The sequence below is a fragment of the Sinohyriopsis cumingii genome, chromosome 6 (assembly GCF_028554795.1).
Source record: "Sinohyriopsis cumingii isolate HCF-2022 chromosome 6, ASM2855479v2, whole genome shotgun sequence".
In the NCBI taxonomy this organism is placed as follows: Eukaryota; Metazoa; Mollusca; class Bivalvia; order Unionida; family Unionidae; genus Sinohyriopsis; species Sinohyriopsis cumingii.
Window position 1 is genome coordinate 11002220 of NC_142966.1, and position 26728 is coordinate 11028947.

A 26728-nucleotide genomic window follows, 5' to 3' on the forward strand; every position below is an offset into this window, starting at 1 on the left:
ACAATAGCGTGTTCGGATAAACCATGGAAAACATTCGACACCGCAAAAAAAATAGAAATCGTCAATAACCTACGTCGACGAGATAAACTGGTCACCAAATATAACTTTTCTGCGCATGAAAATCTTTGACGAAGAACTCGTCGCGATCGAATCCAGAAAAACCAATTTCAAGCTGTACGAACCCATCAACGTTCGCGCGGCTGTTCTCCGAGATGCTCATGCTCTAGTTTCACTACGATTTCATCAAACACCAATACGGAGACAATGCCACAATGCTCATGACCGATACCGACTCGCTCTTGTATGGAATTCACACTGAAGACGTCTACGCGGACCTATACCAACACCGAGAACTGCTTGATATCAGTGATTATCCCACAAACAGCCCATTCCACTGTGACGATAATAAAAAAGTGTTAGGAAGTTTCGCCGATGAAAATCACGATGTACCCATCCTGGAGTTCATCGGACTTCGAACCAAATTTACTGCATCAGCCTCGACGATGGCACCGTCATGAAAAAAGCCAAAGGAGTATATAAAAAAAACTGTCACCGCAAAAATCGCTACTCACCAGCATTACACACAAGCATTACAAGGAGACATGCATTACTACTCCATGAGAACTTTCCGATCACAACAGCACAAAATATCTACAAAGCTCATCAGTATAAAAAAGGACTATGCCCCTTTGATGATAAACGTTACTCCATCGATGGCATTGACACACTCGCACACGGACACTACCAAACCTAATCATAACAGCTATGTAGTATGCACACACCAAAGACATCGCATTATGAGGCAAACCCCACGTACTGACAATGTCCCAGAACTCCCACAATACAGTAGTAAAGTTCCGGGGGGGGGGGGCCTCTCTTAGGCACTCTTTATCACGTATTGATCAAGTGGTTCAGTACCCCCATTTTGCTGTACTACTGATTTATGTTAGGTCCAACATCTGGATTATCATGACTAGGTACAATGAGAAAATCGTAAATCGGTATACTTCTTGTTTTCTCACCAAATTCCTTTTTTTAACGAATTCTTTTTTGAGTCCATGCATTATGACTGCCGTTATGACTTCGGGTATAATGATTTTTACACCCCTTCCCGTGTTCCATTCTGTTTTGAATGCTTCCTTGTTTGCTTTTATATAATGCTAACTATATCCATGCTATTTAACGCGCGTGTCATGTAGTTCATTTCAGTTTTAGCAGCCTCTGTCTCATTGATAATCCTTGCAATGATATTACTTCATGCGAATTTCTTTTTATCTACTCCAGTTTTTCATGTTTCTGTAAATATTGTATATAATATATTCGTCAAGTCACTTAGATCTTTTCTTCATTGCTAAATATATTATTGACCACTTTTAGTTGACGTACTCTCCATCTCCATCCTATATTGTGCAACTGTAACCTTTAATTTCGTGCAATATTTGGCGGATGGAACACCTTTTCTCCTTTTGTTTTTAGTCTATCAGTAAAATCGGTAATTGATAGATCGCAAGGTGCCTATATTTATATGATGGTACCTTGATTAAAATTTCTTTGGTGCTTTTATCTATTTTTTTGTTGTTGTTATCTGTGCCAAATCATTACTTACATGCAACTCTGAAAACGTAATATTGTTAGTAGTGATTTTGTCATTCAGGCTGTTAATTTATTTGCTAAAATCACTTTATACCGCGCTAACCTCGTTATTATTATTATTATTATCATCATTATTATTATTTATATTATTAATATTGATTCCATTATTCACGTCTCTTTATAAGTTCGCTTACTGATTTTCTAGAGATGTTTTAAGTTTCTCCAAGTCATTTTCCAAGAAATATTTTTAGCCGTTTATCCTATGTTCGATTAGTTGCAAATGTTGCCTAACGTCACGTAAATCATGTGTTGTGTCCTTGCTCATTGTAGGGTTTCATGGTACCAAATAACGTATTCAACCTCTATTTCAAACTCGTCATGAGTTTCTAAAAATATTTTCTTGGCAATCTTTTTTTGTAGCCTTGAGATTTTGTAAACCTTTTCATTACCATTGTTTTCAATAACAAGTAATTCGTTGTCAGCTTGTTCACTGTATGTCGTGAGATCTTTCAGACTGTTCACTGCATGTAATGAGATCTTTCAGACGGTTTTCCCCGAATGTGTTCATTATCTGGCTATCAGCTCTTCTCGTACAATTTGCTAAGTTACACTGACAGCGTCGCTTAAACATACGGTTATCGCCGAGATCTAAGTCACTTTAGAAAAGTCCATGTTACGGGTGTGACATGAAATTCTATTATTTTCCCATCTTTATACTAAGTATTTGTTGTGTTTGAGATAGGCAAATAAATATTTGTATTATTTTAATGTTTTGTATAACAGCTGACTGTGACCGTTCAGTTAATGTCACCCAAAACTGTAAACAAATGCATGTTATTTTTCAATACTGATATTGTTTCTTTTCTGTTTAACACAATGAATTAATATATCCATTACCTCGCTGAAAACTGTTGAGTTGATCACAATGTAGCTTTGCTTCATCTTTTATCTTGTGCAATCAGTTTCAAATTTTGTTGGTGTTCTAATTTTGAAGTACCACAATTATAACACTTTATCGCTCCACTTAAGATGATAACAACATTTAAATAGTATGGTAGTTCTCCAATAGTAATGTATGCCGCTGGTTCTTGACTACATCTCTGAACATTTTGTTGACAGGAAAGTCCGCAAGACATGTGTGTGCTGTTTGTTTTTTTATGCATCAGTTGATTGTTTTGTGCTACTATCAAGGTTTTAGTAGGACCATAGTGGGTGCTACAGAGTAGGTTGTTGTTGTTGTTGTTGTGGGGTTTAACGCCATTTTCAGCACACGATAGGCTATACATGGCGGCCAGTATTAATAGTGGAGGAAGAACCCGGGGAAAACCCCGGGAAGAACCACCGACACACGAGAAGCTGCTGGCAAGCTTTCTCACGTACCCACATTGGCTGAATCCGAGACTCGAACCGGCGCAGACAGAGGTGAGATGGCAGTGATCCGTAACGGAGAGCGCTTTAGACTACTCGGCCACTCGGGGCCCCTTACAGAGTAGGTAAATAATGAGAGTTGCATTATTTTTACTAAGAGTTGGTCATTATTATTTTTATTTTTTGTTGTGCGTGTGAGATCGTTCAAGCTAAATGGATTTTACAATTTCAAACGTAATTAGACTTTTAGAACTCTTGTTTGCCTTACCTAATCATCGCATCTTCTTATTCACTAGTTGAAGAATTTCACTCTAACTTTCAATGCTATACATGTGGTTGATGCAGATGTACAATAAGTTTTAAGTGTTTTCCCCTGCTCAATTAATGGGTAAATGTCTTGAAAAATTGTAAATAATGGGCATATTTTGTGAGAATCCACTTTATAATCGCTCCTCCACCTTGGTTCAGTAATAAAGTTAAACTGTTTAGGCTAGATATGTGGTTCGTATAAATGTGCAGTAAGATTTACATTTTTTTCTTATGGTCCATTTTCGGGAAATTCGTTGAAAAATTGTCAAATAGGAGAATTTTGACAATTCAGCTCCTCATCGCTTCTTCTCATCGTTACAACTCTAAGGTCATAAACTAAGTAACAGAAAGAAGCAAAACCAATAAGATTTGTAAAACTTAAACAAGCAATTTAATTATAAAGTCATAAATGAAAATTTAAGAGGAACTTAAATTCTTATAAGTACTAAATTATTCCAAAAGTTTGATCACAAGACCTAAACAATCGAATGTTAGGAATATATTCCAGGCCCTCGAATGTACTGGTCTTCCAACAGTCCTGATATCCAGAATTCTTTTGAAAAAGTCAAATATAGTCCAAGAATAATATTTTAGTCCAATGATCACTTTGTAATTCCAACGAATAATGAAAACAAATGTCTCCGCTCAATTTATCTCCAAGCACAACATTAAACACGTATGCAGACTGATTTTAACAAAAGAACATATGAAGTAAGAATCCGAAATAGGAATGAAGTAATTGCTCAGTTATCTCCTAATATCCACTTCCAAGGGTCTAATTTGAGTGTGTGTTGCAACAGAGTATGTATGTATGTATGTATGTATGTATGTATGTATGTATGTATGTATGTATGTATGTATGTATGTATGTATATATGTATGTATGTATGTATGTATGTATGTATGTATGTATATATGTATGTATGTATGTATGTATGTATGTATGTATGTATGTATATATGTATGTATATATGTATGTATGTATGTATGTATGTATGTATGTATATATGTATGTATGTATGTATGTATGTATGTATGTATGTATGTATGTATGTATGTATGTATGTATGTATGTATGTATGTATGTATCTGACAGACTTTAATACTCAGTCTAATATTTCGCAATACTTATTTGCGTGACCTACGTAGCATTACTCAACCACCTGACTTTAACAGGCCAAACGTAAAGAACTCCAAGCTCGAAAACATGATTATTATTAGTAACTTGACAACACCAGTTTTCATCCTTATGCATTCATATGCACACTTAATATCTTATACTAGAATCTATACCCGTGTACAAAAATTAGCTTAAACTAGAATCTATACCAGTGTACAAAAAGTAGCTTAAACTAGAATCTATACCCGTGTACAAATATTAGCTATGTAAGATCTTATTTATAGATACTCGCTACAATTTACACTAATTAACAAAAATTACAGAACAAATACTGATATGCATAACATCATATACTGATTGGAGGAATTTCTTTAATTTGAACTCTGTGGCTAGGGATGAAATTGGTGCAGATATACAATAAGGTTTAACATTTTTTTATCTGGTCTAGTTTGGGGGAAATTTCTTGGAAAACTTCCAAATAGGTTTATTTTGTAAATTTAGGTTGTCACCACTTCTCTGGTGGTTTTCAGTGAGTTTGTCATGCCCCCCCACCCCCACCCCCACTGATTTTATTGACATTTTGTATGCTAGACTTGTAGTTTGTTTAAATCTGCTGTAGGCTTTACATTTTTCTTGTAATTCAATTTTGAGGAAAATTTCTTTAAAATTTGTCTAAAACGGGTTGAAATTTGAGAATTTAAAGTTTCACTGTGAATCTGTTGTAACTAAAATAAAAGGAAATTCAATACTTAATATTTTTAATTTTTTATTGTACATTTTTCTTTTTAATATTTCAGCGTTTGTGTCCATTTTTGCGGAATGTCCCCCTGGGTGGAAGCAGTACAACAACACGTGCTATTATTTCTCAGACCAGTTTAGACCACAGTACGATCTTGCAATTACTTTCTGCACATCGAAAAACTCATCTATGTTTGTCTGGCACAGTGAAGCGGAACTTGTAAGTTAATCTCATGTTAACAGGAGGGCAGACCAATTCTAACTATTGCGTTCGGAAATCGAACCGGGTACATCTGTCTCGCAGTCGGTCGTAGGCTGATAAATCAGCCCCTCACCCGTGATGATATTGATTTTCGACATATCGTCCATCAATATCAACACCTATTTGGAAGGTTGAATTATTTAAGTTGGGCGTACATTGAGTTAAAGGTCCGGGCCAGCTTGGCCGGTTCGTAAGTAGCCTCGCAGGCATAGACCATGTGCCAAGAGAGCAGAAGTAGGTTGGCAGTTTTCCCACCCAACACCCACATATAATGGTGGTTCTGAAGCCATCCGAGATGTTCCTTTAGATTTTAGTAGCTGTTCCAACTGGTTTTATTGACTTCATGCATCATGCAATGAATCTGGGGCGCTGCGACATTCGATTTACATTTTCTTGACACTCGTCTTTAAAGTTCACGATTATAAATTTTGTTCAATTTTTTAAAAAAATAAATCTTTTCAAGTTTACACATGAATTATCGCCGAATTTTCAAATAAACGTTTTTCTTCTTCCATATCATAGAGTTGAGAAATTAGAATCTTTTTAGATCGATTTCATACGACAAGGATTTTGACTATAAAATGAAATCTCGTTTCACATTGCAAAAGACGGTCACAGTATGTAGAGTGCCACTTGTAAAAGTTGACAGAACCCTATAATACTCATGCTCTCTGTCTTACTTTCTGTCTGTCTGCCCATCAGCAGAGGGGCTGAACCCTACAAAATATTTCGCTTAACAGAGCCTTCTATCGAGGACATTTTAGATAGAGATATTATTTTCACAAAATAAACACTTCAAGTCAGAAAAACAACACAGAATGGGCTTTCTCTGCTGACTTGGAAGAGTTATCTCATGAAAATATCTACCCGTACAACTATTTCCTGATACAAGGGTCTATGCTGCGAAAACTTCTCGGGGATGTTCAGCCCCTCTGCTGCTCTGTGAAAGTCCCTGGCAGGGTTTGCCTGTCGTCGCCGTTTCCGCTGCTGTGAATTAAAAATTCAAGCTAACAATAATGGCCAACATTGGAGAAGCACATTCAGCCAGACTAGCTCGAGAGCGACTAGAAGCAATAAAAAAATTTCTTCCTGTGAGAGATTCTGTGAGACAAAAATTACAAGCGCGGCAACAAACATAAGTTGAATTTGCGACAGGTGCAGAAGAATTATTTAAACTCGTTACAACAGCTACTGAAAAAGCTGCGGCGATCACTGGAAGAGCTTTACTGGGAGATGAAAAGGGTATTCTTCCAGTGCTAAAACAAACCGCTGAGCAGACTGAAAAAATTGCTAGAAGAACCAAACAAACAAAAAAGATTTTACGAGATCTTCCAACTGATATAGCTGCAGCTCAACCTCCGCCCGTCGTTGAAGAAATACTTGAAGGTATTGGACAAATTCGTACTGAACTCGCGTCTAAACCAATAAAGGAAAATATTGGGCTGATTGCAAAATTTAGAGAGGGTTTTGTTGAAGATATTAGAAATACTAAAAAAGAATTACCCAGAAAAATATTAATTGGTATGTTTAATAAATCTAGTATCTTAAAACCCGGTTTTGAAAAAATAAACGATGATAATTTTATTAAATGGATATATCGCATAAAAGAAAACAAAAAACAAGCCAGAGACAATGATTTAGAATACAGAGGTCTCCTTAATGAAGTAAAAAGAGTTTATAACGAATATGTAAAACAACTAGAACCTCCCCAGCAGGAACCTTCTACACCTTTGCAACAACCACGGCGGAGGATAATAGACACTGACCTAGTCCCATTAGGTGAATATGAGGTTGCATCTGAACAAAGTCCACGTCGTCAAAAGTCCGAGCCAACTAGGTCGCCGATAATTGGTTTAACAACATCTCCTGAAAGTTTACCGCAAGATGTTTTAACCCCGAGAATTGTACAACCAAAAACTGGAAAAGGTTTAAATATTTGTCCTGATAATATCATCAATGATGTATCACGGTTAGAAGTTCTCATCGGAGGAAGGCGTGCCGGAAATAACTCTCCGGAAATCATTAATGAAGCCGCTGATATTTGTCAGCGATTATTTCGCGGCGGCATCATGGATACTAGCATCTACCGAGAACTTATTGATCAACTCACGGACAGCGATTAGAGAAATAACAATTAAATAAAATGATTGTACACAATTCTCATCGTAGACCAGTTATGGTCAGGGTTGTAAATTCACGAGTACCCGTATACAGGATGACTCAGAGACACACTTCAACAGCAGTTATTTCAGTTACAACAAGAAAAGTTTCCAATGCTGCCAGTGCCGTTATGTTATAGACCAGCTGATACGCGGTTACAAAATATAGATGTTGATATTCCGGGAACAAAGTCAGGGACAGAGTCAAGGAAACAGAATTTAGTATTGAAATGATATTGTGCTAGTTGATATTAATGCTGTCAAAGATGCACTAAAAATGAATAAATCCCCGTGGACGCTAGGATACGCAATGACGATACATTCATCTCAAGGACTAACTATCAGTGATACAACTGTCTGGATCGTTGACGACCGCATCGAATGGTCAAATTTAGTTTACTTAGCTGTGTCCAGAGTCAGAAGAATATCTCAACTGCGAAGAATTGTCTTGGATGAGTCTGAAAACAACAGCGACGCAGTCGCCAGTGACATAAAAAAAAAAAACTCGCTGGTTACAAACAGAGTGACAAAAAAAATAATCGCGATTTTGACCTCGATGATGACTTCGTTGTTGCGCTGAAACAACAGCAGAATAATCACTGTGCGAGTTGTAATTGTATAATGCTATGGCAGTATTCGAGTAATAATCCAAGACAATTCACCGTAGATAGAAAAGATAACAGCCGCGGTCATACACGTGATAATGTGATGCTGACCTGCCTTGAGTGTAATCGACGTAGAGGTGCCAGCGCCTTGGGTGCAGGCACCCTTGGTGCTAGTTATGTGATCGCGGTGGTAATTGGGTGTCCTCTGGAATTACTTGTAATTGCTCACGTGTGAATCCACGTTGAGGAGCAGTTGCATCCAACCTGTAGATTGCTGGTCTGCCTGACGATCTTGTTATGTTAGATATCTTATGTGCGGTAATACTCCAGATAGGATCAGTTGCTCTTTTTTTTACCGCCTTCAAGTTCACCTGGTTCATATAAATATCCCACAGTGACATTACCCAGTATTGGCCGCGCTGAAGAATCACTTTGCACAGGTATATATTTTTTTGTGATCACGATGGCAGGTTTTATGTTGGTTGTTCGAGTTATTTCATTATTTAACGCAGCTATCACACTTGGTAATCTTGCAACCCATTCACGAGATCTCGTATCCTGAATGAATTCCTTCGCGTACTGATATCCAAATAACCGCTCAGCAAGTGTTCGATTAAATCGCTCAACAATTGCCTGATCACGGTGAATTTCAGTATGCCCTCGTCTGATGGTGACGTTATGTTGTTTCATCAGTGATGATACTGCACCTTGAAATTCTTTGCCAGGATCAACTTGTAACAAATGCGGCCATTGTAGAGGTCCTCGTTGATAAATTCGTTCAAACGCAGAAGCAACCTCAGATGCTGTTTTAGTCGCTAACGGTTCCGCATCTTTGTATCTACTTGCAACATCAACTACAGTTAGCGCGTACTTGTATGTGTTTTGACGTCTTCGGATTTTAATAGTATCGTGTGGCAGAAATAATATATCAGTCTGATGAACTTCATTTGGCACACTAACATCAAAATGTGCAAAGTGAATTTGTTAAGGACGCGGCAGATAAATTTGCCATATTGCCTGCTTGGATAACCAATTTTTAGCAGTAACTCGTGTAACTTTTGCTGCTTCAGCGAGTTTACTAATTGCTGCGCTACCTCTCCAATATCCGCTTGGGGAATAATAAATCGACTCCATTATATACCAGCACCTAGCGCTAATTTACCTTTCATTGCAGATTTTATTAACCAGGATGCTAACTTTTCCTTGATAGATTTATCAGTGATGGCATTTAACGCGTGAATTAATTTCACATCCGCGAGATGGCGCTGTTGCAAATCCTTGCTTCGGTAAGCTACATCATGGACATAGCATGCGCTATCGATAGCATTTATCGGATACTCACCTGGATTGGGCTGATCTTGGGCATTAAGTCTGATATCAAGTCGGGTTCCAGGACCACAGTAATTATATCCTGGAAGATGTTTTTCTCCTGGGTATTTAGCCCACGGAGTTCCTGGTAATTTTCCTAACTTGGCTGCGATATCACCTCCTTTTTTTTACCCGACGGAATAAATCTAAACTTACTTGTGCCGCATCGTTCACACTTGCCTGTAAGCGCAGATCGATTATTTTTTGTTGTAGTGGTTGTTATGTCCGCGGTTGGGGTACGTGCTCTACATTTCACACAATATAAATCCATATTATTTTATAATATATATAATGGAGATCACTGACTTTTCTGCTACAAAACGACGAGAGCCTGCCAAGCATCACGCAGCGCTACCAAACTCAATTCGAATGATTATTATAGGCCCATCTGGGTCGGGTAAGACGCAGTTGTTACTTAATTTAATAATGAAGTGGATGACGTGGGATAAGTTGTATTTGATAGCCCCGTCTGTGGATGATCAGCGATGCTACAGCGTGTTAAAAGATTTTAATGAGAGCGCAGCGTCGATAAGCGGCGATGATAATGTTATTGAATTTATCACTGACATCGATGAAGCACCGAGCATTGATGATATTGATGGGAGAATTAACAATTTAGTCGTGTATGATGATGTGATGTTGGACAAACAAACCCTGCCAGGATATTTTCACGCGGCAGACATAAAATCACTGATGTGATTTATGTAACACAGCGATATACACAAATACCAAAAGTGATCAGAGATAACTGTAATATTCTTGCGGTGTTCAACGGCGTTGACACACACTTGTTACGAAATATACATCAGACTTGGTGCAGCGGCGACATGGACATAAATAAATTCAGAAATTTCTTTAGTCGTGCTCAGGCAAAACCACATGGATTTGTAACAATAAATTTACATGATCCTCGAACACGGTATCAAGTTGAGTTAGATAAAAATTTTAACTAGACAGGCAAACCCCGCCAGGGACTTTCACAGGGCAGCAGAGGGGCTGAACATCCCTGAGACGTTTTCGCAGCATAGACCCTTGTATCAGGAAATAGTTGTACGGGTAGATATTTATCATGAGATAACTCTTCCAAGTCAGCAGAGAAAGCCCATTCTGTGTTGTTTTTCTGACTTGAAGTGTTTATTTTGTGAAAATAATATCTCTATCTAAAATGTCCTCGATAGAAGGCTCTGTTAAGCGAAATATTTTGTAGGGTTCAGCCCCTCTGCTGCTCCATCAACAACTTGGTTTCTGCAAAGTAACTTTACTGAAATTGTTGGATTTGTGCCAGATTTGCTTTGTAGCTTTGCATGATGAGACCTCATAAGTCAAATGTGTTGATTTTCTGCCATCCAAGTTACATGCATAAGTTATGTCCCCTGGTTGCTTCCTCTCCTAATTTTGGTTTCTTGATCAATGATTTTTGGATTTCAACCATGTGGCATTATATTGGTGAGACCTTGAGAGGGTTTGTTTTCCAGCATTCTAGAGTATTATTCACTGGAGTTATGGTCCCTAATATCCTGCCCTTCAATCTTTTGGTCTCCTCTAAATAACTTTATTAGGGATTTCAGTTGGATTTAGTGTTCACTTTTATGTTGATGACAAACTAAAATAAATCAGATTTCTAATATTCATGGACATCCATTTAGATGAGATAAAGTCTTGATTTCCAGTTCTTCTTCATTTTTATCTGCAACAAATTTTTTTCATTTAAAAAAAAATTGTCATAGAGCTTTTGATTGCTTTCCAGCATTCCATGTTATCATTTAAAGCAGTTGTGGCCCATGTTATCATTTAAAGCAGTTGTGGCCCATGTTATCATTTAAAGCAGTTGTGGCCCATGTTATCATTTAAAGCATTTGTGGCCCATGTTATCATTTAAAGCAATTGTGGCCTATGTTATCATTTAAAGCATTTGTGGCCCAAGTTATCATTTAAAGCAGTTGTTGCCCCTGTTATCATTTAAAGCATTTGTGGCCCCTGTTATCATTTAAAGCAGTTGTTGCCCTTGTTATCATTTAAAGCAGTAGTGGCCCCTGTTATCATTTAAAGCAGTTGTGGCCCATGTTATCATTTAAAGCAGTTGTGGCCCCTGATTGCAGATCCTCCCAATTTCTGCAGCACAACTTTACTAAGAACATTTGGAATTTCAACCAAATTTGGCATGCAACTTTATGTTGATGATACCTTGGATAAGTCTAATCCAAGATAAGCTAACACCCTTTATTGCACATTCTTTTAATTTTTCTTTTCTAGATTTTCTAAACAATTGTTTAATTGTTAGGTTTAAACTACAACATCATTATGTTGATAAGTCTGTGAATGAATTTGATTTCCAGTCTTCTGAACTTTGATTTCTGCAGCAGAGCTTTACCTGGAATCGGTGAATTTAGTGTGCATTTCAATATTATCAATTAGTGAAGAATGAATTACTTTAGACTACATTCATCTCCACTGAAATGTAAACAGCATTAAAAAAAAATATTTCAAAGCTAGCTAGCATAGAACAGAGACAAAAATTACAGCTATCTTCTTTTTGCCCTTTCATTCAGAGATTTGAAAACTCTTTCGTTAATTTCAGCAATTTAATTCAAATTATTCACTTTGACCATTGGAAATGCCCACAGAAATAGTCAACTTTATCAATGTTTGGGATATCAAAATCTTTTTCATGATAGAAACATGGCTAGAAAACATCAGGTGATAAGCCAAAGTGTGCAGATGTAACACCCACTGGTTACTCTATCAAGTTGTTCCCCCACTACTCCCTATTGTCACAAAGAACTCCATATTCCACCATCTTAGCTATACTGCAACCTTCAGTTTTGGTCACACATCACTTGTACTGGTCCAAGCCACATTTACAATGGAACAAAGGTCAGTCCATTTTTTCCCCTCTAGCTATCCTCCTAGTAAAAACTCCAAAAAACAAGTTGACTGAATCTCTCTGTTTGAGGCAGTTTCCTATCTTTGTGGAATATAGAAAACTGTTTATTTTTGGGGATTTCAACTTAATTTTTACTGCCCTGGAAACCCATGCAAACGAAAACTTTTTTATTCCATTCATGTTTTCTACCTCAGTCTTTTAGCCAACCTACCTATGAACATAGTCACATTTGAGACTGAATTATTCATAGACCTGTTGACAATATTCAACAGTTTTCACAGGTGTCTTATGAATTTGCATCAGATCACCTCTGCCTCAAATGTGATATTGACATATCAGTCCCAAATCCTCCATCTTGATGAACTAATGCATGACATCCAAGAAAACCTAAAATTTTATTTTACTGATGAATGACATCCAAGAAAACCTAAAATTTTGTTCACTGATGCATGGCATCCAAGAAAACCTAAAACTTTGTTTACTCATACATGACATCCAAGAAAACCTAAAAACTTTGTTTACTAATGAATGACATCCAAGAAAACCAAAAACCATTTATTACATTTTACAGTAGAAAAATGCTTGCATTCATTGCTTGACAAACATGCTTCAGCTTCCAAATGCAGAGTGTCAATTCAGAAGTGTTCTCCATGGTGTAGTATTGTTAGTGTTTGCTCTGCCAAAGGAGAAAACCATAAGTCTGACTTTCATCCGTTCTTACTGTTCAAAAGCAGATCTTTGAAGCTGCCAAAAAGAATATCACAAATATACTGTAGTTGATGCAGTGAAATGAACCTACTTCAATACTAGGGTCACTAAAAGTTCCAGTTGTAAAGAGTTATTCAATATTGCTAACAAGCTAATGTCAAGGAACAAGTGTACACGACTTCGATGGATCTTCTCTCCAGTCAACCTTTTGAACCTGTTGGCAAAGTTCTTCCAAAATAAAGTGCAAACCATTAGAGATCAACCTGACAAGACAATTTCAATTGACTTGTCATCACCACACAGTTGTGATACAGAATTTCAAAGGCAACATTAAACAGCATTTGTTTAGCCTGTGTGTCTTACATACAATCCTGATTAAGAGTGTCCCAATGTCATGTGAACTTGACCCAATTCTGACATCACTGCTGCTTGAATGCTTAGATTCAATATTACCTTCACTAACCGATGTTATTAATACTTCTTCCCCATCCAGGGAATACCCATCATGTTTTCAAAACTGCCATTGTAAAGCCTCTGTTGATGAAACCAATGTCTGATCCAATTGAATTGAAAAACTGCCATCCTGTTTCTAACCTTCTAGTCATATAAAAAAATCTGTGAAAAAGTTGTAAACTTGTATCTCATCTGAATTTAATTTTTATTTTGAATTTTATTTTTGCATTTTATAGTCTACATATTGCCTTGATCTGAAACTGCCCTTCTTAAAGTAGTTAAAAACCTTTCCTCTGCTTTGAATAGTGGAAAGATTACAGTCCTCATCTTGCTTAATTTATCTGTGGTATTTGACACAATAGACCATGCTTATATTACTTCACTATCGCCAGTATGTATTTGAAACAATAGACCATGCTTATATTACTTCACTGTCGTCATTATGTATTTGACACAATAGACCATGCTTATATTACTTCACTGTCATCAGTATGTATTTGACACAATAGACCATGCTTATATTACTTCACTGTCATCATTATGTATTTGACACAATAGACCATGCTTATATTACTTCACTGTCATCAGTATGTATTTGACACAATAGACCATGCTTATATTACTTCACTGTCATCATTATGTATTTGACACAATAGACCATGCTTATATTACATCACTGTCGTCAGTATGTATTTGGCATTTGTGACTCAACCTTGCTATGGTTCAAGTCATACTTTGATGACAGGACAAAGATTGTGTCCATAAATGGAAAACATTTCAGTCCAGCTGATCTATGTTTTGTTGTTGCAATTTGGGTTCTATTCTTGGACCATTTTCTCTTTATTCTATACGCTCAGCCCTTCATAGGTGTCGTGGATCTTCATCCTGTATCTTGTCAATTGCATGATGCCCAAATATACAAATCTAGCCACCCATCCAAGGCATAGAGAGGTGCATTTTTGATGTGAAGTCATGGATGACATAGCTTTGGATGAATGATGATAAAACTGAAGCCATTCTGATCACCACACATGAAGACTTTCTCATTTCTATTGTTTATTTCAAGCAATAAATATTGGCAACATCAACATTAAATTCACACAATCAGTGTGAAATCATGAAACCTAGGTGTCACTCTCAATATAACTCTCACATTACACCAAGATGTCTATTCAAGGCTGCATATCTGGTGCTGAGACACATCGGCTTCATTAGCAATTTTATTTTAGTTGATGCCACTAAAACACATCGGCTTCATTAGCCATTTACATCTTGAGTTTGTATGGATAGATGCCATTTTACATCATGATTTTGTATGGAACATTCCATTTACATCTTGAGTCTGTATGGATACATGTCATTTACATCTTAAGTTTGTATGGATAGATGACATTTTAAATCTTGAGTTTGTATGGATACATGAAATTTTACATCATGATTTTTTACGCATACATGCCATTTACATCATGTTTTTGTACGGAAAAATGTCATTTTATTTCATGATTTTGTATGGATACATTATATTTGACATCATGATTTTCTATGGATACAGGCCATTTTGCATCATGATTTTGTGTGGATACATGCCATTTTATATCATGATTTTCCATGGATACATGCCATTTTACATCATGATTTTGTATGGTTACATGCCATTTTATATCATGATTTTGTATGGATACATGCCATTTTACATCATGTTTTTGTATGGATACAGGCCATTTTACATCATGATTTTATATGGATACATGCCATTTTACATCATGATTTTGTATGGATACATGCCATTTTATATCATGATTTTGTATGGATACATGCCATTTTATATCATGATTTTGTATGGATACATGCCATTTTACATCATGTTTTTGTATGGATACAGGCCATTTTACATCATGATTTTATATGGATACATGCCATTTTACATCATGATTTTGTATGGATACATGCCATTTTACATCATGATTTTGTATGGATTCATGCCATTTTATATCATGATTTTGTATGGATACATGCCATTTTATATCATGATTTTGTATGGATACATGCTGTTTACATCTTTAGTCTGTCTGGATACATGCCATTTTACATCATGATTTTGTATGGATACATGCCATATTACATCATGATTTTGTATGGTACATGCCATTTTACATCATGATTTTGTATGGATACATGCCATTTTGCATCATAATTTTGTATGGATACATACCATTTTATTTCCAAAATGTACCTCTGTTAGAGGCCCTGCTGAAAAACTTGATGAGAGCAGGGCCTTTTGTCATGATCCTCTCTACTTATTAAGGTCTTGTTGTCTGACCTGCTGACTTTTCTACCACTTCTGATGGAAGGTTTTCTTCTTCTGGCTTCAAGTTCAGGGGATTTCATTGATATAATGTTTAAAACACAAAGTCATTGGTGAATTGCTGTTTATATCTAATTATATATATACTAAATTTCTGTCCATCTCTCCAAGTCCTTAGTGACACTACAGTTTAGCTACATGGTCTCTTAATATATTGTTTATTCTCATAATATCTATCAATCTCTCCATTATTTTGTGTATTCTATCTCATCTATGAAGTCCCCATCCTGTATTTCTCTATCTTTTCTTTCTGTATGTCCCTTATATATTTACTATATCATATACAAACACCCACTTCCCTTACATACAGACTACGATTGGCTAACCCTTACTAAAAGAAGGAAAGCCCTCTTCCACCACAGACCACACCATAACAATATAGTTGAAAATGCATGACCTAGTTATCCAGATTTGTTATGATGCTGACCGATTTACCCAGATATGTCATGATGCTGACCCATTTACCTACATTTGTCATGATGCTGACCCATTGACCCACATTTGTCATAATGCTGACCCATTTACCTACATTTGTCATGATGCTGACCCATTTACCTACATTTGTCATGATACTGACCCATTTACCCACACTTGTCATGATGCTGACCCATTTACCCACATTTGTCATGATGCTGACCCATTTACCCACATTTGTCATGATGCTGGCCCATTTACCCACATTTGTTATGATGCTGACCATTTACCCACATTTGTCATGATACTGACCCATTTACCCACATTTGTCATGATGCTGACCCATTCACCCACATTTGTCATGATGCTGACCCATTTACCCACATTTGTCATGATACTGACACATTTACTTACATTTTGTCATGATGCTGACCCATTTACCCACATTTATCATGATGCTGACCCATTTACCCACATTTGTCATTGCTTTTTCCACAACCACCCCAGGCTTTGGTGTGTTTTCCCAATTCTCACATCCAGCGTATTGCTAGTTGGAAACTTGATATTGGTACTGCTATTCTGTCATTTCCTGTCCATTTCAACTTGTATATTTTAACATTTTCCCATACTAAAAATGTCTTTGGTCATAAACCCATCACTGACAGCTCTGTATTGTTCAGAATCTCTTTCCACAAAGAAATCTTTTCAGAACTTTAATTTAATAACTTTCTAACATCCATCATTGTTCAGATAATGCTGTCACTTCTCTCAGCAGCCTCAATTTGATTTATGCAAGAATCTGGCAGAAATGTAAGTTCTTTGTTGTTCATCATAAATGCACATTCTTATTTTCAGACATTCCTGTTCTTATACCTAGCTCAATTTTTTTTAAGATTAAAGTAATGCAAAGGATAGAAATGTCACATCAATTTTTTATTTATTAACTTATTTTTGTCCTTCTAGGGTCATTTATTTTTTGCTGTTTAAAAATACCATTTGGAAATTAGTTTTGCAAATTTGAAGAGTCCATGACAAGAAAATGGAGGTCCAGACTCCTGGAAACAGGGTCGATCACTAATGATAGCTGTGTCTAAGTCTGTCTTGAGTATCAACTGTTATCTTTAATGTTCATGTTCACATGTGTTATCTACTGTTATCTTTAATATTTGTGTCTGCATGTGTTATCTACTGTGTCTGTACATGTTTGAGAAAGATGACCTGAGCTGTTGCTTTAAAGGCAAAGCATCTGTATAGCATTCTTGGTACAAAAAGTCCCTGCTTCCAGAAAGTCGTTTTTTAATCTGCAGCATTGTCCTTTGTAGTAAAAGTCTCTACTTTCAGAAAGTCCAGTTTTTAATCTGCAGTGTTTTTCTTGGTAGAGAAAGTCTCTGTTTTCAGAAAGTCTAGTTTTTAATTTTCAGTGTTTTCTTAAATTTGGTAGTGATAGTCCCTGCTTCTATAAAGTTCAGTTTTTAATCTACAGTGTTTTCTTAAATTTGGTAGTGATAGTCCCTGCTTCCAGAAAGTCCAGGTTTTAATCTGCAATGTTGTTGCTGATAGTTAAAGCTCAGGCTTCCAGGATGGTCTAGTTTTTAACCTTCAGTGCTGTCTTTGGTTGTGAAAGTCCCTGCTTCCAGAACAGTCTAGTTTTTAATCTGCAGCATGTAGTGGTAGTGAAAGTTGCTGCCTCTAGAAACTTCAGTGACTGGTCTAAAGTGTTGCCCCGTGCCTGTTGAAGGATGGCACCCTGCCATTCCTAGATATCACCCTGCCCTCTCTCCTACCCTCTCAGGGGTGCAGACCTTTTCCCTCTCATTTAAATATCTTGAGAATTGATATATGACATATAATACCTTTCAGCATCTGCATTTTCTTTGGCATAAAGGTATACATACCAGATTGATGTAAAGCACACTTTGTCTTTACTCCAGTCTGTGTTTTTATGTGAAACACACTTTGTCTTTACTCCAGTCTGTGTATTGCATTTCATCATGGGATAGATAATAAATTGATGTGAACACATACTTTGTTTTTACTCCAGTCTGTATATTACATTTCAACATGGGATAGATAATTTGTCTGTTTATTTTTGCAGCAATGGGTAATGCAGCAAATTGTTCACCTGACCCGTATGAATTGGTGGGTTGGACTCCGTCTGAAGAATCATCGCTGGACATGGGAAGATGGAACATATTATGACAGAAACTTGGTGTAAGAAACTGTGCTTGTAGCAGTTTTTTTTATGGATTTAAGATTTTTAGTGTTTGCAATTTGGATACATAGCAAAATTGAACTTTATGAAAATTTAGGTTTACATGATGGGGGGGGATTTTCAGGCAGTAGATGATGTCTTGTGGTGCTGAATACCATGCATTTTGCATGCACATCTGTGTGAGGTCAAGGTCACCTCATCACAAGCCTACTATATTATACTTATATAAATGTATAATATACCTCCATAAATGAAGGCCCCCCACCCCCATAGGTTGCCAGTGCACAAATAAGAGAACAACATAAGGATGGCCTTGTTAAGAAAAGAACCATTATACAATGGTGAAGAAAGAAAATTCTCACATTGTAATCCAATCAAGTTGATAAATTATGGGTCAAACTTGGTGTTATGTAAACATAATCATCATATCAATAAACCCTTTTCACAAGACATATTTCGGATAAGTTACCGTTCCCAATATTGATTGCTAAAAATCAAAATGAGGCTATCAATGCAGGGTGAATGTTCTTTATATTGACATGGAAGTGGAGATTGGTGTTGGAAAGTGGTAATATTATCATGACATAATGTACATGTACTTTTGGTGTTGGAAAGTCTGAATATTATCATGACATAATGAACATGTACTTTTGGTGTTGGAAAGTCTGAATATTATCATGACATAATGTACATGTACTTTTGGTGTTGGAAAGTCTGAATATTATCATGACATAATGTACATGTACTTTTGGTGTTGGAAAGTCTGAATATTATCATGACATAATGAACATGTACTTTTGGTGTTGGAAAGTCTGAATATTATCATGACATAATGAACATGTACTTTTGGTGTTGGAAAGTCTGAATATTATCATGACATAATGTACATGTACTTTTGGTGTTGGAAAGTCTGAATATTATCATGACATAATGTACATGTACTTTTGGTGTTGGAAAGTCTGAATATTATCATGACATAATGTACATGTACTTTTGGTGTTGGAAAGTCTGAATATTATCATGACATAATGTACATGTGCTTATAATGGACATTCAGATTACATAATAATTACAACAATTATAATAATTCCATATATATTTATAAAAAAATATAAATAGCACAGCCAAGAAAATGAAAAAATCTTATAGAAATCCGTTTTATATTGAAAGTTTGTTTATGAATCTAATTTACTTTCTTTTGCATCAAACCAATTTAAGCAAGTTCTATTTAAGTTTTAATATTTGTCAAATCATGTTTAGAGCTATTCAAGTATGTTTTGAGGTATGTAGATTTTAATAAACAATCACTATCCTTGCAGATTCAGAAGGTAGCAGCTGCCTTCCCCAGCCTGAGACACCCCACTCTTTGTGTTGAACTTAAATTTAAAATAAAATTTTCCCTTAGTCCCATTAGACTAATACCAATACTATACTAGTCTCTGACTGATGGACTAATGTTAGTATCAAACCCTGAAAATGTCTACATAGACCAATTTTCAGAATCTTGGATCTATGTCTGAAAATTATCTAAACAATTTTAATTTAAAATATGATTATTCTTTTGTTTTGATGTTGTAATTTAAACTAAATAACTTGTTGATTTTATTTAAATTGTTGGTTTGACTTCTCCCTGTTACATATTTTAAGTCCTAGAGTTGTAACAACAGTCTTCAAATATTCTATCATACTTGCTATACCATGGTTTGGTATATAATGCAGTTTACAGTTATGGATCTCAAGTGCATCATTATAATGAGGGGAACCCTGTATAATGGCTTTGTGATATCCATCCACCATCCATCCATTCATTCATCACACTTGCTATACCTTGCAAGCAATATATGTAAACAAAAAAAAGCAAAGAACAGAAAAAGCAGCATAAGGTCCCACAAAATAAACTATTTAGCCCAGGCAGAACAAAGTTGATATTTAGATTCCTTGAGTGGAATTGGTTCTGGTCTCTGTAACCATGATTTGTAATATTTTATAAATTTTGGATGTTTGGGACAAGAGCCTTGTAAACAACAAGTCCCTGGAGAAATATAAGTTATTAGGCATATTTCCAAAATGTGTAGATGCCTGGATTACATTTTCTGACCATTTGGACAATTTGTCATTTTTCTTTTACACCAAATTTAACCTTCCTTTGGCTTCTTTTGAAAACACCTTGTAAGAACAATTAAGGAAGAATCACTTGAGGTAAACAAATGAAATTTCTTAGACATATTAGTATTAGTATACTCCTGACTGTTTATAACACTGTAGCTAGGATGGACTGTTTATAACACTGTAGCTAGGATGGACTGTTTATAACACTGTAGCTAGGATGGACTGTTTATAACACTGTAGCTAGGATGGACTGTTTATAACACTGTTGTTAGGATGGACTGTTTATAACTGTTGTTAGGATGGACTGTTTATAACTGTTTTTAGGATGGACTGTTTATAACACTGTAGCTAGGATGGACTGTTTATAACACTGTTGTTAGGATGGACTGTTTATAACTGTTGTTAGGATGGACTCTTTATAACTGTTTTTAGGATGGACTGTTTATAACACTGTTGTTAGGATGGACTGTTTATAACTGTTTTTAGGATGGACTGTTTATAACTGTTGTTAGGATGGACTGTTTATAACACTGTTGTTAGGATGGACTGTTTATAACACTGTAGCTAGGATGGACTGTTTATAACACTGTAGCTAGGATGGACTGTTTATAACACTGTTGTTAGGATGGACTGTTTATAACACTGTAGCTAGGATGGACTGTTTATAACACTGTTGTTAGGATGGACTGTTTATAACACTGTAGCTAGGATGGACTGTTTATAAAACTGAAGCTAGGATGGACTGTTTATAACACTGTTGATAGGATGGACTGTTTATAACACTGTAGCTAGGATGGACTGTTTATAACACTGTTGTTAGGATGGACTGTTTATAACATTGTTGTTAGGATGGACTGTTTATAACACTGTTGTTAGGATGGACTGTTTATAACACTGTAGCTAGGATGGACTGTTTATAACACTGTTGTTAGGATGGACTGTTTATAACACTGTTGATAGGATGGACTGTTTATAAAACTGAAGCTAGGATGGACTGTTTATAACACTGTTGTTAGGATGGACTATTTATAACATTATTAGGATGAACTGTTTATAACATTGTTATTAGGATGGACTATTTATAACATTGTTATTAGGATGGACTGTTTAGAACATTGTTGTTAGGATGGACTGTTTAGAACATTGTTGTTAGTGTGGACTGTTTATACTGTTGTTAGGATGACTTTATAATGCTGTCATTAAGATGGACTGGACTGTTATGACATTGTCATGTGGATGGGTTGTTTATATTGTTGTTATGATGGATTGTTTATATTGCTATCATCAGGATGAATGTATTTGATACTATTGTTGGGATATATGGTTTGTATTGCTGTTGTTAAAAGGACTGTTTATAATGTTGTTGTTAGGATGCCTGTTTATAATGCTCTTGTTAGGATGGAAGTATACAGATGGTTTGATCAGATTTTCAGCCCATTTTAGACACTTTTCAGTTTTTACAGCTTTTTCTGCTGTTGGGACTTGAACCTTTTTGACACAAACTTCATTAGCATAGGTGCACAAAAGCACTTGAAATAGTCAAATGAGATATTGTAGGCATATTTTGTATTACAAACACTTGAAGTAGTCAAATAAGATTCAGTAGGCATATTTTGTATTAAAAACACTGGACCTAGATGCAAGGTACCAAAAGAGTACATCGTTGTAAGAGATCATTCTTACAATAAACACTGGAATTATATAAAGGATAAAGAAGAGTACATTGTTGTAAGAGATGTAATCACTGGATTTATATATAGGATACCAGTAGAATTCCTTTTTGTAAAATATACATTATTACAACTATCAATGAGCCTAGATATTGGATAGAGTACCTTGTTGTAACACTTATCTAATTACAAAAATCATTGGACTTCATGTATGATAGAGTACTTTAATACATAGTTGTTAAACAAATCATTGGACTTAATGTAGGATAGAGTACTTTACTCTAGTACATACCTTGTTAAACAAATCATTGGACTTAATGTAGGATAGAGTACTTTGTTGAAGCACATAGCTTATTACAGCAATCATTGGATTTAATGTAGGATAGAGTACTTTGTTGTAATACATACCTTGTTAAACAAATCATTGGACTTAATGTAGGATAGAGTACTTTGTTCTAATACATGCCTTGTTAAACAAATCATTGGACTTAATGTAGGATGGAGTACTTTGTTCTAATATATACCTTGTTAAGCAAATCATTGGACTTCATGTAGGATAGAGTACTTTGTTGTAATACATACCTTGTTAAACAAATCATTGGACTTAATGTAGGATAGAGTACTTTGTTCTAATATATACCTTGTTAAGCAAATCATTGGACTTAATGTAGGATAGATTACTTTGTTGTAATGCATACCTTGTTAAACAAATCATTGGACTTCATGTATGATAGAGTACTTTGTTCTAATACATACCTTGTTAAACAAATCATTGGACTTAATGTAGGATAGAGTACTTTGTTGTAATACATACCTTGCTAAACAAATCATTGGACTTCATGTAGGATAGAGTACTTTTTTCTAATACATGGCTTGTTAAACAAATCATTGGACTTAATGTAGGATGGAGTACTTTGTTGTAATACATACCTTGTTAAACAAATCATTGGACCTACATGTAGTGCAGAGTACTTTGTCATAGCACATCTTATTACCAGAACATTTTTATGAAAATTTAACCTATTTTAGTTAACCTGATTATTCATAAGTCCCTGTTGAAATGACTTAATATATCAATATCTTTTGTTCATCAATCTGTTTATTGTTTACAATGCTCATTCCATCTAATTTATGCAGATGAGTGCCTATTTAGTTTTGAAAATGCTCATTACATCTGACTTTTGTGGATGAGGATATAAAGAAAAGCCCACTATGAATGGCTTTGTATTTAATTGATTTACCAGACGAGGATATAAAGAAAGAGCCCACTATGAATGACTTTGTATTTATTTGATTTACCAGATGAGAAAATAAAGAAAAAGCCCACTATGAATGGCTTTGTATTTAATTGATTTTACCAGATGAGGATATAAAGAAAAAGCCCACCTTGAATGGCTTTGTATTTAATTGATTTACCAGATGAGAAAATAAAGAAAAAGCCCACTATGAATGGCTTTGTATTTAATTGATTTTACCAGATGAGGATATAAAGAAAAAGCCCACCTTGAATGGCTTTGTATTTAATTGATTTACCAGATGAGGATATAAAGAAAAGTCCACTATGAATGGCTTTGTATTTAATTGATTTACCAGATGAGGATATAAAGAAAAGTCCACTATGAATGGCTTTGTATTTAATTGATTTACCAGATGAGGATATAAAGAAAAGTCCACTATGAATGGCTTTGTATTTAATTGATTTACCAGATGAGGATGTAAAGAAAAGTCCACTATGAATGGCTTTGTATTTAATTGATTTACCAGATGAGAAAATAAAGAAAAAGCGTACTATGAATGGCTTTGTATTTAATTGATTTTACCAGATGAGGATATAAAGAAAAAGCCCACCTTGGATGGCTTTGTATTTAATTGATTTTACCAGATGAGGATATAAAGAAAAAGCCCACCTTGAATGGCTTTGTATTTAATTGATTTTACCAGATGAGGATATAAAGAAAAAGCCCACCTTGAATGGCTTTGTATTTAATTGATTTTACCAGATGAGGATATAAAGAAAAAGCCCACCTTGAATGGCTTTGTATTTAATTGATTTTACCAGATGAGGATATAAAGAAAAAGCCCACTATGATCCATACTGCTTCAACCTCATCTTATTATAAATCATTCCTCGTTTCAACTAATGAACCATTTCTTACATATGCAACAACACCTTCACCCTCAGAATCTGTAATGATTGGTGTACCGTAACCATCAATGAGCAGTAATTTTCATGATTGGCATTTAACTTTGTTTATGTTAATCAAGAATATATTTTAACTTTAAATAATAATATTAAATTTTGTTGCTTTTACCTATTATTTACACCTTGTGTATGTATATGCCCAGTGTGTAGATCTTTACCCATGTGTATTTATATGCCCAGTGTGTAGATCTTTACCCTTGTGTATTTATATGCCCAGTGTGTAGATCTTTACCCTTGTGTATTTATATGCCCAGTGTGTAGATCTTTACCCTTGATTCATTGATTTAATCTGTCATTAAAGTTACTTAGGAGAGACACACAAGGAAAATAATTAAGCTGGTACATTTGTACAGTTTCTTGAAACATGCATAGCTGTATGTATGGAGTCACTTTAAAATAGAATAGATGTGTGTATGGAGTCACTATATAGTACAGAATAGACGTTTGTACAAGTCACTGTTAGAACATGATAGATATGTGCATGGAGCCACTTTTAGAACAGCATAGATGTGTGTATGAGTCACATTTAGAACAGCAAAGATGTGTGTATGAGTTACTTTTAGAACAGCATAGATGTGTGTATTAGTCACTTTTAGAACAGCATAGATGTGTGTATGCCTCACTTTTAGAAAAGCATCGGTGTGTGTACCAGTCACTTTTAGAACAGCATAGATGTGTGTATGAGCCACATTTAGAACAGCAAAGATGTGTGTATGAGTTACTTTTAGAACAGCATAGATGTGTGTATTAGTCACTTTTAGAACAGCACAGATGTGTGTATGAGTTACTTTTAGAACAGAACAGATGTGTGTATGAGTCAATTTTAGAACACCATAGATGTGTGCATGGAATCACAGTTAGAACAGACACAAACACCTAATGAACTTCCACATTTAAAACATCCATCATAGTTGTCAACTGGATTGATAGGATGTTTAACTAAGGTTCCAAGGAAAATAAAAATGGCATCATCACCCAGTAGAGTTAAAAAAAAACAAAACAATGGCATCACCCAGTAATTTCAGTAGAAACCAAAAATGGCATCATGATCCAGTAGAGTTCCAAAGTCTTAAAACAGAAGAGAAATTATTTCTAATAAACAGGGCACTATACCCATGAGCCCAACACCTTTTGCTGGAGCAAAGCAATATATCTATGTATATTTTATGCCTCCCACCTGAGGTATCCTTGGCAAATAGTTTAAAGTCAATTGAACAAAAAGAAACTCAATTTTAGTGTCTTTTTGGATGTTTCTAGAACAATTTTATCTTTGTTGGAAAAAAATATATATAATTTTCTTTAGGTCATAGATCCCCCATCCCTGTGTGGAGGGGGCAGCTCTTAGTAAAGCATGTGGGAATTTACCATTGATACTCATGGAAGTACCTTTTAGCTTAATTTTCTTTGCAGACACTGGGAAAGACACCAGGAAGGAAATACAGGTGCTGCTGATGGATGTGGTAACATATATGGCTATCCACCTAACTTGGGAAATTTGACGTTCCAAACCTGTAACTATGGCATGGGAATCATCTGCAAAAGACCTGTAGGTCAGTCATCTCAGATGGAAATTCTGTCATTCTTTGTTCTCTGCTTGGCATTATTTGTGGTTTTTAACAGTCTTTGTGGGACCGAATATAGGTTCCACTTCCAATATAAGATACAGTACTTGGGGACTCAATATAGGTCTGAATTCCATGATAGTATACAGTATGCAAATCATCTGCTTACCGTGTATCACAAATGCATGAATTGTAGTCACTGAGTTACACTCTTCTTTGTAAAAATAGTAACAAGTTGTAGTCACCGAGTTACACTCCTCTCTGCAAGAATAGTCAGTAAACAATGAATGTTGTTATTGGTGACCTGTTAGGTCAGTGGTTCCCAAAACTTTTTGGGACACCACGCCCTTGGTTATCCTCAGCACCCCCTATCTTACTCCATAAAAAGCATTATTCGGCATTAGCGCCCCCCCCATGGTAATCCCACTGCCACCCAGGGGGTGGTATGGCCCACTTTGTGAACCACTGTGTTAGGTGAAAAAGAGCAGCCAAATCACACAGCTGAATGAACAATATGCATTAATGTCTGTATCATCCCTTTGATTCTTAATTAAAATCTATTTTTTCAAGTTTTATGCAAATTTCCTTTTTCAAAGCAATTTCAGGATCAAACATTTTAAGATCAT

The 26728-nt window shown here is 35.6% G+C and overlaps 1 protein-coding gene across 1 annotated transcript in view; it reads left to right on the top strand.

Annotated features, from left to right (window-relative positions):
* LOC149796368 (uncharacterized) overlaps positions 1-26728 on the top strand; it is a 287440-nt gene that overhangs the window by 15460 nt on the left and 245252 nt on the right. Inside the window, exons 2-4 of the mRNA XM_089961040.1 lie at positions 5188-5348; positions 18442-18557; positions 25951-26090. Coding sequence (XP_089817166.1) covers positions 5188-5348; positions 18442-18557; positions 25951-26090 — 417 coding nt within the window. The remainder of the gene's footprint in view (positions 1-5187; positions 5349-18441; positions 18558-25950; positions 26091-26728) is intronic.